This window comes from Genypterus blacodes, unplaced genomic scaffold, assembly GCF_046128005.1.
Source record: "Genypterus blacodes isolate CSIRO-AG114 ecotype Tasmania unplaced genomic scaffold, CSIRO-AGI_Gbla_v1 ptg000021l_1, whole genome shotgun sequence".
Taxonomy (NCBI): domain Eukaryota; kingdom Metazoa; phylum Chordata; class Actinopteri; order Ophidiiformes; family Ophidiidae; genus Genypterus; species Genypterus blacodes.
This window is the reverse complement of record NW_027466834.1, coordinates 2654155-2668530: the sequence shown is the minus strand read 5'-3', so window position 1 is coordinate 2668530 and position 14376 is coordinate 2654155. Positions and strand designations below refer to the sequence as shown.

Here is a 14376-nt window from a genome sequence, read left to right as displayed (position 1 = left end):
GTACAGTTAGATGTTTGCTTATTGCTAGGGCACTGATTAAGAGGGTTATATCAAGGAGAGGTTACCTCAGAAATGTAGAGACAGTCCTCTGGTAAGAGGTATTAACATTCTTGCAGCACATTAAAACAATAGAGGCAAATTTCCCTGTGTGCACTGTATTGTTTCTATTGCATTAGGCATCTGCATGAAATGTGATGCAAGTCATCCAAATGATAGCTGACACTTTAAGCTGAAAAGTCCTTCTTGAATTTCCCGAAAGAGATGAATAAAGTAAATATCTATTTCCTATTTTTCTGGCAGTTGTAGTAGGTTTAATTGCTGTTCTTGCCTCATCACTGCTGAATTCAGAGGAAGGAAACATTCAATCAGTGCAGTTACGTTGGTATTCTGTGTTTCTGTGTGGTTGCAGGTGACTCCATCTGTTTACACACAGGAGATGATAGAGTCAACAGAGGATCGCCTGGCTAACACCATTGAGATTTACCCGCCCCGTATCCTGGAGCTGCTTGACATGCGTGCAAGCACACATCACAAAGTAAATACCAGTGCAAATGAAGTGCCTTCAGAGGATTTAACAGAAAAGTCATTGCAGATGGTTAAGATTCACACAAAAAGAAACTGAAAGATGATACTGTTAAAATCTGTCACAGTGTTACAAGAAGTAGAAACACAGCCTGCGTGTCATTGGGTCACTTGGTCTTGGCAAGCTGTTTCCTCACTTCAAAGAACTTCCAGACAGCATGGCTATACCTACCTGCTTCTCTACATTCTCTACATTCTTTGAAATATTTTTATACGCATATCGTTGGCCCAGATAACACAATTGGTTATTTGGCATATTGAGAAAAGAAGATTACCGAACGGATACGTAAAAAAATTACTAGATCTTAATAGGATTAGGAGGGCAGATGTGCAGACGGAAATTAAAAAAGAAAGAAAGTAATTTTAATCCCATAAATGTGGATCCCACGAACATCTGCTATCTGCTAAGCTTTTTTCTATTGTATGGTCGCTGCTACCCCTTAGTCAGCAGGTTTAATTGGTGGCAGAGGGCAACCAATATGACAGCAACTAAACAGCAACTGTGTCAGAATACAAAACCATGATGACGATCATTACAACAAATCTGTGAGATGTTAACAATGATGTATATATCAATGGAACCTAAACCTAAATAGCTCAAATCTTTCAAAATGATTTAAATTTGATAAGCAGGATTTATATTTGATGAGCTAGCTCTCAAACCCTAACCAAAATATCTTGTTTATTCCGAGGGGATTGTAAAAATTGGACAGAGGAAGATATCTTACTCTCAAGATTCTGGATGTTGTCATTCAGACGAATTAAAGCACTTTTGTGTGGATATATTTTCTCAAACGTATGATAAAATCTTGATTAAAAAAATTCCATGTGGCTTAGAAATGGTTCACTTCAAAACTATTAAAATGACAGACAGATGTGGGTGAACTAGGAACAGATCAAAATCAGTACAGAAGAAAGAACAGCTAGATTCATGAATAATGAGAACATTTGAATAGCATTCATCAAAGAATGTCAGAGTGCTCTAGCTAAAATTGAGTATGTGTAATGTGTGTTGTGTATATGGTGACATCAAAGAAGTTGTGTGATGTTTAATGTGTGTGTTTATGAGGACAAAATGAGCAGGACGGGAATAGCATGAGCACTGTATATTGTGTTATCGCATAGAATAACTTTCAAGCAAATGTGATCATTGGACTATGTATGTTTGTTTGCTATCTCAGTTGTCTTTGGTGGATATGGACCAGGCTCTTTTCCAGCCTTACCCGTCCGACCTGATATTTCAGAACTTCACTCCTCCACAAACATACCAATTACCTCTTCTCCTTTTTAACAACGACAAGGTGCGTGAATGATCAACAGTAGCTCCTGAGCTAATTGTTCAAGAACAAATGTGAAACACAACTGTAGTTTGTAACAGTCTGCAAGTTAGTGAAGTCTGTGTGTGTGATTTTTGTCCAGGTTTCACGGCATGTGAAGGTGGAACAGCAGGACTCGCAGTATTTCCATGTGGTGGGCCCAGATGATACAGGTTGTAGGGTTGCACCAGGAATGACTGCCACCTTCACTGTTTTCTTCACCCCGCTTGAGCAAAAGGTAGTGGAGGCGGAGAAATTTCCTTTCAATAGAATTAGATTTCAATATTAATGCATCATTCCAAAGATCATTCAGGAAATGTGGGCAGACGACTACATTAAGGAACAATTTTAACAACTGCACAACACTTTTAAAATGTTGAGTCAAAGAATGAGGGAGAAATGATTTTCAGAGAATCACCACTCTTGAAGGTGGCCACCCTGGCACATGGACCCAGAGATAACCTCCACATGCTTCCATGGAGATTTCTAGCACATAACATACCAGCTCAGATAACTGTACAAATGTTAATTCAGTTGCTGCTTTGCAAATTACCACAACACAGTGAAACTGGGGGTAAAATAATGAATGAAAAATGACAGGGCTCATAACTCCACCAAAGTTTTGAGAGAGATATTTGAGAGAGGGAGAGAGAGAGAGAGACACCATACCTTTGTGTTTATTCACACCACATACATACAATATATTGACTCCCCTTAGGCCATGCTGCTTGTGCTAACTGATTCATGTGATCATTGTCCATCCTTGCTGTTGCTGAGCGGAGTCTCTGCATGTTTGGTTCATTGGTAGAAACGAACGAAGGTTTTCCATCTACCTGCATGCCCCCATGTCCACATATGTGTGCACAATGCTGGTATGTGTAAGCTTGGTACAGGTGGTGGGTCAAGGCAGTAGATTAGTCAGTTATTTGTTTATTAGTCATTGGAAAGAATATATATTATATAGTCATATTTTCAACTTGGTGTACAGATGAGTTGCAGGGCAGTCAGACAGTAAAGGACTTGGACATTACATTACACAAGCACATCCTTTTCTCTCCTCTCTTGATGAAAGTGAAAACTGAGAAGCAAGGGTCGACATGAAATGGATTTACATAGTGTTAAATTTAACAGTACGCATCATTTACGCTTTTAGTGGACAACACTGTTGAATATTTGGTCAGTAGTGCACTCACAAACAATATTAGAAAATTACAAAGATTGTTAACTTGTTAATTTTTACAAACTGGATTATTATTAAAGAATATGAATTAAAAAACTTTTATTTGTTCACTCTAGGATTACGACTACAAACTGGTTGTGGTGACTGACAGGGAGAGGTTTGAGGTCCCAGTTCATGCAATTGGGCCTCGAGCCATTCTTGACTTCCGTGATGAGCTCCATTTTCCGGTCTGTCCAGTGAAAGCCTCCGCACAAAGGAGTCAGCTCGTCCGCAACATAGGAAGCAGTCAGGCCAAGTTCAGGTTACAAACACACAGGTGAAAAGATGGGCTTGTCTGCTGATTTTCAGAGATTTCATATCATATTTTCTTTCATACGAGAAAGTATTTGATCTGCTATTTGATTTCTGTCTATTCAGCAAATTGAAAACCATTTTAAATTATTATCCAATACAGAGACCTTTCAATGTATCAAACTGTCAGTGTTCAACTACGACAACTACAAAATTATTTTCAATTGAGCATTCAGGTTTCCTCTGTCACTTTATAAAGATGGTTGGTAATAGTGGTATAAAGTTACTGTGAAACATAACATATTTCAATCTGAGTTAAAAATGTTATACCCTAATGTCTGTTTGTGTTGTATGTGTGCATATTGTCACATTTTATTCCAGACCTTTCTCAGTGACGCCCGCCTTTGGGACTCTTGATGTAGGCGAGAGCATGCAGGTGACTGTGGATTTCAACCCCATGACTGCAGGAAACCATAAACAGGACCTGCTGCTGCATTACCATACTGGTAAGGGGAAAACAGAATCCTAACTTATCCTAACTAACACCTATCACTCTTATCAATAAGCAAGGATATTTTCAGATATCCCTGCTAACACATTGACAATACCAAAATATCATGATACAAAAACCCTGACAATTGTATATTGTATTTTTAATAATTCAATTCAATTTAGTTAAAAATGTTCATCAACACTACATCAACACTCGTTCTTGTTGAAAACAGGAAGAATTCACAGGTATTACTTGAAGTGTCAGTGTGCTTACTTTGGACATGTTATTAGTTGCTAATATATAGCTATATATAAATGTAATTATTACATAAGGCTGAGGTTGACTATTTTGCACTGCTTTTACATGATAGTGGAGTGAACTATTTTTTCTGTGTGGGGCAATTATTTTGAGTGGCAGCTTAAATTAGGTTCTGTAGGATTGAGGGGCAAGTGAGTGCCGGGTCGCCCAAGAACGCACACGCACGCACGCGCACACACACGCGCGCACACACACACACACATACACACACACACACACACTTCACCAATCTTTTAAAATGTGATATTTGAGTTGGTATTCCATTTTTATTATTATATCTATACTATATTTTGTTGGGCTTGTAAATATCCATACACGCAGATGTGCTCAATGTGAGCAATGTGCCAACTCAACAAAGCACATCATTCTCTCAACATGGCCATGTATTTTGGCCTGGCTCAAACATGGACACACACACATCATTTGTTCTGCTCAATCTTGAGTGTGCACTCCTATCTCTATTCTCTATCCATAGACCAGATCAATATCAACCTGGCACAAATACATTCCACATAATTCTTCTTACTGTCTTTTTTATCTGTGTTGTTGCTTTATTTAAACCTACAAATTCAGGGTAATTGCATCTATTACTGGCCATTATTGAGTGATTTGGTGCAGACTTTTAGACTTGGGCATAGATGAGAAGATATTAATATTAGTGCTTTGGATTTTTGCTGCATGTGTGTATGTGTGTTTATATCTGTGTGAGCCCATGAAGCCTAAGGTAAGATAAGTAATGGTAATTAGAGGAGAATCCATAAACCCCTAGGTACTAATGCTGCGTACTTACTGTTCCGTGCAGAATACAGGGACCTTCCTCTGCTCATCAGCTCTGATTACATCTCAGATTACTTCTTAATGATCGTAGATAGTAACCCACTAGTATTTATGTCTCTGGTGGTCTTTAGTGTTGGACATGAAACTTGTCTCGCAGGATCATCACCTTATCATGGTGAGGCGGGTAGGGGGGTAGGGATAGGTATTTTCGAAAAATGCAGCGGCAGGTCTCATGGAATGGACTCGTTAGTGAGTGAATAATTCAGGCCAGATTCTACTATTGACCGTCATACACATTTATGCACCCACAGAAGAAGCAGACGAGCAGGTGAAGGATGAGTTCTACACAAGACTGCAGGATGTGGTGGATAATAGGAATCAGCATGATATGTTAATTGTCACTGGAGACATGAATGCAAAGGTTGGAGATCAAAACTGGGGGGAAGAGAAGGCCTTTGATTCCGTTCACCGTGAAAGCTTGTGGGTCATCATGCAGAATTATGGAATTCCAGAGAAGATTAAATAATCGTGAAGCTATTCTATGAAGATTTCCAGCGCACTGTTAAAGAGCAGGGTGAAACTGGCGAGTGGTTTGGCATCAAGACCGTCAAACAAGACGGTCAAACAAGGTTGCAATATGTCAGCGTTTTTGTTCTTGATGGTCATGGACTGGATATTTAGAAGAACAGCTGGTCTAGGTGAAAATGGTATAAGATGGAAGTTCCCAACCAAGCTCGACGACTTGACGACTGATTTTGCTGATGACATAGCCTTATCTTCCTCTGCTAAACAACATATTCAGGAGAAGACAGCAAAATTGGATGACAAAGCCGGGCGTGTAGGGCTCAAGATAAATTGGGAGAAGACCAGGATATGGTAGATACCAAAGAGAACAAAGATTAGGCTGTATAAGATGCTAGTGTTACCGGTTTTGTTATACGGATGCGAGACTTGGAATATGAATAAAGGAGATGATAGGGCAATTGATGTATTCCAGCATAAATGAGAAGAATTTGAAAATTAGTTGGCAAGATCATATCAGCAACGAGGAGATACCTGGGAGAGCAGGCATGGAGCTATTGAGCAGAGAGATAAAAAGATGGAGATGGAAAATGATTGGGCACGAGTTGAGGAAAGATCGAGAGAGTGATTGTAACATAGCGATGACCTGGGCACCAGAAGGAAGGAGGAAACAAGGAAGGCCAAAAACAACATGGAGAAGGACAGTGGAGAAAGAGAGAGGTGAGGCGGGGTGGAGGACATGGAAAGAGGTATGGGTGAAGGCGGCTGACCGGAGAAAGTGGAAGATGTTTGTGGAGGCCCTATATGCCACTGGGCACGAAGAGGACAGATGATAAAACTTGTGCTAACTCGCGATCACCCTTTACAAAATGACTACAGAAATCTATCATTAGTATTTGCATGCCAGAGCATACAAAATGGACGAGAAACAAGACAAGAAAGACTGCTCGCAGGGGAAATGTCATTAAATCTGTCTCATAAAATCATTATGTAAAGCTATGAATGTTGTGATTCTATACAAACAAAGTGCTCTTTCATATTCTTGAAATCCAGAACTCAATGCAAGTAAGAAGAATAACAACATTTATACTGTCCTATTTCAGGGATTGACTGAATCAGCCCTGCATGCAGTACACTAGTGAATCAGCCATCTCCTATGTTTTCATTGATCCGTTTTTTTAATGTCATTTTCATATGTGCAAAATGTTTGTTTTGAGCAGAATGAATGGAGTGGGTTACAACATTGTTGCAGTAACAGTATTGTTACAGTTTTAAAAGTATTAGTATTATTAAACAATTCACAAGGTAGAAAATTCAGAGCTTCCTAGTTGGAGTATTAAATCTCTTAGCAATCTCTGAAATTTGGCTGTTGAATATGGGCTGTTAAATTTAGGTAAAAAATACGAGGTCACCAAACGACACGGGTCAAATTGAGGTGAATTGCAGACAAAACCTAATTAAAATTTAGTGTAGTGGACCCCCTTAGCCAAACAGGATGCATATGCTCTTCATCTGGCAGCTGCACCATCCAAGTACTATTTCTCACATTGTTGTGAGGTAGGCAATCAACTACAACCTTATTTTCTACAGGACAATCAGTCTACAGGGCTTCATACTGGGAAAAAAAGAGACGCCAAAAATAAATGACTTGACAACTAACAAACAAATGTTACTACAAAAACCATGGGTCTCTCGGTGGTTATACTACAACACTTAGTTTGCCATTAAGAGATTTTACCTAATATTGGTGAATTTTGATTTGAAATATTTGTCAATTTAACGCTCAATCTACCTTGCAACTCTTACCTTTGAGTTTAAATATGTAATCATATGTATTATTATGTGTTGTATGTCCCATCTGTTCTGGGTATGTTCTTGGAAGGAGGAGCTGGAGAAAGTGGCCAGGGAGAGGGAAATCTGGGCTGCTTTGCTTTGCATACTGCCTCTGCAACCCAAACTCGGATGAGCAATGGAAATTGAATGGATGGTCTGTAGTTCAGAAGTCCAGTTGAATTACAACCTCAAGCGTCAGTCAGTACCAAATCAGTCTCATTAATGATCAAAGGCTTCATTAAAGATCTTTTCTGCTTCTGCCTAAACATCCCATGGTAAATGGCTCAGTAGCCCTAGTACAGGGGTGGGAAAACTACGGCCCCAGGGCCACATGTGGCCCGTTGCGCTTTTAAATGTGGCCCGTCAAATATTGGTACAAATATAGACGGATTACCGAACTTTTAACTGCGTAAACGGATCCAGGATAAGGTGAAAAGAGGAGAACTCTGAATAAACTTTTTCTGCAGGGAGACGCAGGAATCGTGTCTCGATGTGTGGGTGTGTGTGTGGACGAGCGAAAGAGAGAGTCCGGTGGTACATGGATCGAGCAATGTTACGGTTACGGGTTACGTATGAAGATATGAATGTACAGTGTGCCAGAGGCGCTGCAGAGTCACAGAGTATCAACTTCGGCCCCGGAGAAAACATCTCCCCTGTGCTCCTGGACCACGGTCTGGGAGCCGAACAGGAAAACGTTAACATAGAGCTAGACTAGCATGTGAAGCGGCCCGGATCAAACACAACAACCAGGCCGACAAGTCTCAGTAAAAACAGAGAGTCGAACATGATAACAGAGGATACAAACACATGAAGCAATAATGTAATCTGTAATCTAATTCCTTTGCTGTGGACATATTCACAGACATGAAGGAGCTGAACGTGAAACTACAAGGGAAAGATAAATTTGTGTTGATCTTTCCACCCCTGCCCAGTACTTAAGTTCAGTCTTGTTAGTTATGTATGGCTTAGGTAGATATTTCCATGGTGGACTGTGTGTGTGAGGGAAATGCAGTAGGAGTCTACTACCATTACTACTACAATCGGTATTGGTTCCGATGTTCTACATTGATAAAGTCACCTTTTGGAGGATAAAGCATTTCCTTGTTTATGATGGTCATTCTTTTGTGTGTGGCGGTGTGTGCGTGTGTTGTGTAAATGTGTTTGTTTATCTCTTTGCATGCGCTTTAAATGTATTCATCATTCGATGACCTAAGAGCATTGGTGCTGTGTGTCTGCAGTAAAAGGCAGGTCTGCTGATGGAGTGGCAAGGTTAGAAACATAAAGCTTTTATAATAGGAGGACCTGCCAAATCCAGAACACCATTTACAGCCCATCAAGACACTATAATTTTTAATTTAGCACCTTTCCCTGTGTCCATCACTCTATGCATGTCTAAGGTCACCTTTATGGTCTGTTGGAGACTGTGTGTTTGTATAATAGTTTCTTCAGCTCATTTTGTTTTCCACCACACTGTTTAAACAGTCCTTGTTGTGTCTTTAAAATAACAAGTAAACAACGACTTGGATCTGCCCCAGTACCCCCCCTCCTCCTCTTCTGTCACCACTGCTGATTTAGATAATAGATGGACAGCTCTTTAGGACTACTGAAGCATCTGCTTTGACACTGAGGGGACTTCAACATAGCACACACAAACACATGCGGCTACACATAGACTATCGCTACACAGACACTGAAATGCAAGTTTGGGCATCCACACTGCACGCACACACATATGCACACACATAACATGCCACAGAGCTGTTGCTGCTGGTCACATAATCAAACTTCAAGGGGTTGAGAAATTGTCTTGTACTTATGAGGAATTATGGGAGAGGAAGAGAGCCAGAGAGAGAGCGTTTTGGAGGGGGTTGTGGCCAGGAATGATGAAAGCTTAGCAATAAGCTGCAGCTCTCCCTGTCTGTCAGCTGCTGTCATAGCATCTGGATGTTGGGAGATAACAGCTTTTCTTGAGGCATTTCTTAACTCATTCACTGTCTCTCTCATTTTTCACCATCAATCGACTATTGTCCTTTACATTCTCTCCTTTCAATTCTGTCCTATTCAGTGGAACTATGGCTGTCTTTTTCGTTCTCTCTCTCTCTCTCTGCCTCGGGCTACATGGTGAAAATCTCATTGGTTCGATGAAAGTAAATATGGGTACTTCTTGAATGTAATATGTCTTTTCACTGTTGGGGAAGTAAAGAATGTATAAGGCAACATTCTTAACAGACTGGTGTGTCTGTTCTCTAAATCAATGAAGTCTAAATCAGATGGTAAATAGGTCACAGTTGAAAAGCTTTGCTACTGTTTCATTTGTAAGATAAATTCATTTATTTTGTCAGATCACATGAGATTCTATACATTGTTGGAACCACATGGAATTTGAAATTCTTCTTACACCCTCACATATCCCACACACACGCGGTGGGGGTGCAGGGCAGCCATGAAACGACCTTGCTCACAGCCATATCGGCAGTGTACCTCTGCCAGTCCACTTTCTTGGTCTATATGGGGACTCGAACCGGTGACCCTCCGGTTCCCGGTTGAGTCTCCTATGGACTGAGCTACTGCCGCCCCACATGTTCATGCATATGAGTCAAAACTGAACAAAATCTTAAATTTCTAAATAAGGTCTGCTCAGTATAATCCCAAACAAAGATGGAGATAAGCCTCTCTTAGTTCAGCCAGTCTTGAATATAGCAGGATTTGAAAGTTTAAGGGATGGATAATCTTATATCGTAATTGTAAATTCAATTTCTCAGTTGACCATCAGAAGAATAGTAAAAGTAATACATTTAACCATCACTTTATAGTTTTTGTCATTTATATGGTAAACCACTAAACAATCCAGGTTTTTAAAAGTGAGGATTAATTTGTTTTATAACATTCCATTTGTTCATATCTTTCAAATTTGATAGTAAATGATTGGTCAACCAAATATACAAATACAAAAACAATAATTTCTGAATATAATATTTTGTTATATCCCTATTCCCAGCTGTTCTCTCATTTCAACCTAGTTTTTACCAAGAATGACTAATTTACTAAAATGCTATTTTTTATTGTATATATCTCCAGTGTTTTCTAATTAACTTAAGTTTACCCTTATTCAAAAGATGCAAACAAAGCTTGAGATTTAAAATACACTGGTTTCCTGTTTTATTCTCAACTGGCATTGTTTCCATTGTTCCTGATATTTGTCAATTATCTGCACAAAATATTAATACTGTCAGTGAGGCCATCCAAACAATATAGAACTGGACTATTTCCTTTTGTGACATTTAATTCATTGACAGTTGGATTCACATCAATAGTACTGCAAACCACAGATTGTTTTGTACAGTCAAACATGAGTCTCTAATCGTGGCTAAGAGTTGGATTTCAACTATTGTACAACCAGAGAGGAGCTTTGCTATTGGCCATCCCTTATTAAAGTGTTGGCCCAGTCTGTGAGTTTTGCACTACAGCTTTATAACAAAGAAAAAAAGTTAGTTCAGTTGGAACTATAGCAACAGTTATGGATATGCCACTGTGTGCCTATGAATGTGCGTGAGGGTATTGCATGAGTGTTTCTTAGGACTTGGAAATTTTCCCTACCTACAATGTGCAGGTACACAAATATAAATAATCACCGGATAAGCCTAACTCAGTGTCTCTACTGGCTAAAGCTCCACTCCGTGTGATTTGAATCAAAATTTACATAAGACCTTGCTCATGGTGGCTTTATACAAAATCTGGTTTTGCATCTAATTTTTGTTGTAGTTATTGTTGCTCTTTGTCGTGCTGTTGGATGTATGCACGTTAACTAGATCAGGGTTCAGACAAGAAGGGAGATAACACACGAGTGTTATGTTTAAATATGTATTAAATCCAGCTAAAATCCAAAATTAGCCAATTTAAACAAAAAATGAATAGAATGCAAATATGGAAACTAAGAGCCAAACTTCTGCCAGGGCAAAGAGAACAACTGACTGACAACTTATAAACCTCATTCGACAATTAGACTAGCTCAATCTCCCCCCTAATCAGTTAGTACTTTGTCTCTCCACTAGTTTGAAGCTTTGATTTTTGTTGCCTGGAGAACCACGAGGATATACAGGTGCTGGGTAGGTCCTAGCTTCACATACATCAGTGTGGTCCTGTCTCACAGTGTGCAACTACAACTTCACAAATCACTGCATTTTGGTGTCTTGTCCGCGTGTCATACCTGCCATAGCTGTATATGGAAACTCAACACACATACATACACAACAACATATTCATTGTCACCTTCTCCATGAGCTAATAATGTAAAACATGTTTTTTAGTTTTTTCTTAATTTGTGTTTTTCTATCAGGATGACCATGCCCGAGAAATTCACCTCTTGTCCCAAATAAAGCTTGTGTTAATTGGGACATAATCGCTTAGAGAATGTATTAATGATAATAATAATGATAATAATGACCTGTGCTCATTTATGTGTCATGTGCCAATTTCTGCTGTCCAGGTGAGGATGTATACATCAGTTTGTATGGTGCTTGTGAAGAACTGAACATATATCTGGAACCTGAGCCTGTCAGACTGAAGGACACGTACATCTCCCTGGCTAATGTGCACACAGTGTCCCTCACTAACAGCAGTGATGTCACTCTTCAGTATTGCTGGACAACGTGGCCCTGCCAGCAAGAGAGGTATGTACATAAATGATATACTGTGCATATACAGTATACATGTGTGGGAGCATACCCACACCAACACACATATGACACAACAGAACTGCTGTGTGTCTTCAAAGCATCTGTTACCAGAAATAGCTCAGGTGTTCACTTTCCCAATCTCTGTCCCTTTGTTTATCTGAACCTCCTCATTTCTCACTATGTTCTGCTTTCCACCTTGCCTCCATCCCTCTCTTTAGAGAGGGCTCAGAGCTCCAGGAAAAGGAGGAGGAGGTTGAGAGAGAGCGGTTGTTAATGGAGTGTGAGTTTGACTCCACCATGATCCATTGCCACCCACTGCCGTCCACAGAGTTCCAGGAGCTCAGATACCAGGATGCAAAGAGCAACCTCCTGGCCCTGTCACACAGCTGCATAACTGTTGAGCCAATGGTGGGTTTTGTTTTGTGTGCTTGTGCATGTTCTTTCTCCTCTTATCATGTATCTCTTGTTGTCTGTCACCTCACCGCATTTTTGCAGCCTTTATTTCTCCCTTATTAAGCCTGTGAAGCCAGGTAGGGTATTCAGACTGAAGGACAGGTCTCCTTACTTCCTCCACTACCTATGCTCCGTCACAAAAGGTTAAGAGCACTCAGCACTAAGATGAATATAGTTTGTCCCCTCAATGACACAGGTCACAATCCGGGTGCTTGTGCCCAGGTAGGCCTTATCTGTTTCAACAAAATGTTCTCAGCCAGGACATGGGGATAGAGGAGACAATGGGGAGAAGGGGGTTGCAGAGACTAGTTGACTTGCAGAAACACTTGTATGTCAAACAGTCACAGCAAAAACTTTGAGAGAACATTAAAGAGCAATTATTCGATTCTGTCTACTACAGCGGTGATTCTCAGCCACTGTGATAAGGTAAAGGGCTTCAAAAATGTGTTTTATTCTGTGTTAGAGACAATCTGTGTAAATGTGTATGAGAATGTGAAGAATTTTAATACCATTTGTCAAATTTGAATAAATTTTACCAGCAGTCTTAGATTCACACTATCAGGTACATTACATTACATTACAAGCATTTGGCAGACGCTTTTATCCAAAGCGACTTACATTACATTACCACCCTTCGCAGAGGGGAGCAATTGAGGGTTGGGTGCCTTGCTCAGGGGCACCTCGGCAGGGACTGGAAACCGGGACTCAAACCGGCAACCATCCGGTTCCCAAGCGGAAGCTCTACCCACCGAGCTACTGCTCATCTATGTGTACATACATGTGTACATACATGTGTGTTTTCCATCTATTGTAGCCCTAAATTAAATATTTTTTCCTGTCCTCTTTTTACATTGTTCAGGAGGGTGAAATATGGCCCAACACCACAGCACAGTTCAACATCGTCTTTAAGCCTCAGGAGGCCAAACTGTACCAGCAAACCATATACTGTGACATTACAGGTCAGTCAGTTGTGAATCTTTCTTTATACTCTGTTGTTGGAGTCAGTAGACTACATTTTGTTTCATCAATGTGATCAATAATGTTTCTCTTTTGAGGGGCTGCATACATTTTGATTAAATAAGCAGCATTGTAAAAAAAAACATTGAACAAAATTAAAAACATTTCACCTTTTGACAAATTTTAGTGCCAAAAGTGCGATGGCTTCCCCTGAAAGTTGATTGTTAAAGACATATCCTTAGTAATTAACAGCTTACAGTCTGGCATACAACAGAAAATTATGGACGTGTTCATAGATTGATGCAAGGTCCAAACAGAATAGCATGTTTTGAGAAATGAACATGAAGGGGAAGCATATGATTGTAGAATCAAATTGCAATAAGTGGTAAAAAATTCAAGCAACTGCAATCAAAAGAATAATACAGCTTTATACATTTTTTTAAAAGAGCAAATAAGTCACATGCAAACTCCAATTAAAAGCTGAAGCTTGTAATATAACACAATCTGAGAAATTGACAGCAGTGGCCAGCAATAATACATGACTTATACATGACCTAGAACATTTTCACAGATAAAAGCAGTGAGTCTCCCCCTGAAAGTCCATACATTTCTTTTTTTAATGAAAGATAATTGGCAACAGTTTAATATAATTTTATGACAGTAGGGAACTGCCTGAATAATCAGTTGTTGTGAGAGAATTAGAAAATACAGCAAATGGGGTCCAAGAAATGTATCTCATCTCAGTGGTAGAAACATATCCACGGCTATTTGCATGTTGGCTCCACGTGTGTCTCCGTAGCCGGAGGACAGATTTGCATTAATTTTCATGTTTTCTGAAGCATGTGGCGATCTGACCATTCTCGGTCATTGACAGCCACACTGAGACTTCTCAGTTTTCTTCCTCACTCTACAAAGAAGAAGTCTACTAAGTAAAACTGAGGGAAAGACCTTACATGTCCCCTTACTTGATGATTTAAT

The 14376-nt window shown here is 39.8% G+C and overlaps 1 protein-coding gene across 1 annotated transcript in view; it reads left to right on the top strand.

Moving 5' to 3' along the window:
• Positions 1 to 14376, top strand: part of LOC142991842 (hydrocephalus-inducing protein homolog) — a 65228-nt gene that overhangs the window by 3558 nt on the left and 47294 nt on the right. The window contains exons 5-12 of the mRNA XM_076142002.1: positions 410 to 535; positions 1764 to 1883; positions 2002 to 2136; positions 3195 to 3394; positions 3751 to 3875; positions 11799 to 11982; positions 12189 to 12396; positions 13301 to 13400. Of these exons, the coding sequence (XP_075998117.1) occupies positions 410 to 535; positions 1764 to 1883; positions 2002 to 2136; positions 3195 to 3394; positions 3751 to 3875; positions 11799 to 11982; positions 12189 to 12396; positions 13301 to 13400 (1198 nt within the window). The remainder of the gene's footprint in view (positions 1 to 409; positions 536 to 1763; positions 1884 to 2001; positions 2137 to 3194; positions 3395 to 3750; positions 3876 to 11798; positions 11983 to 12188; positions 12397 to 13300; positions 13401 to 14376) is intronic.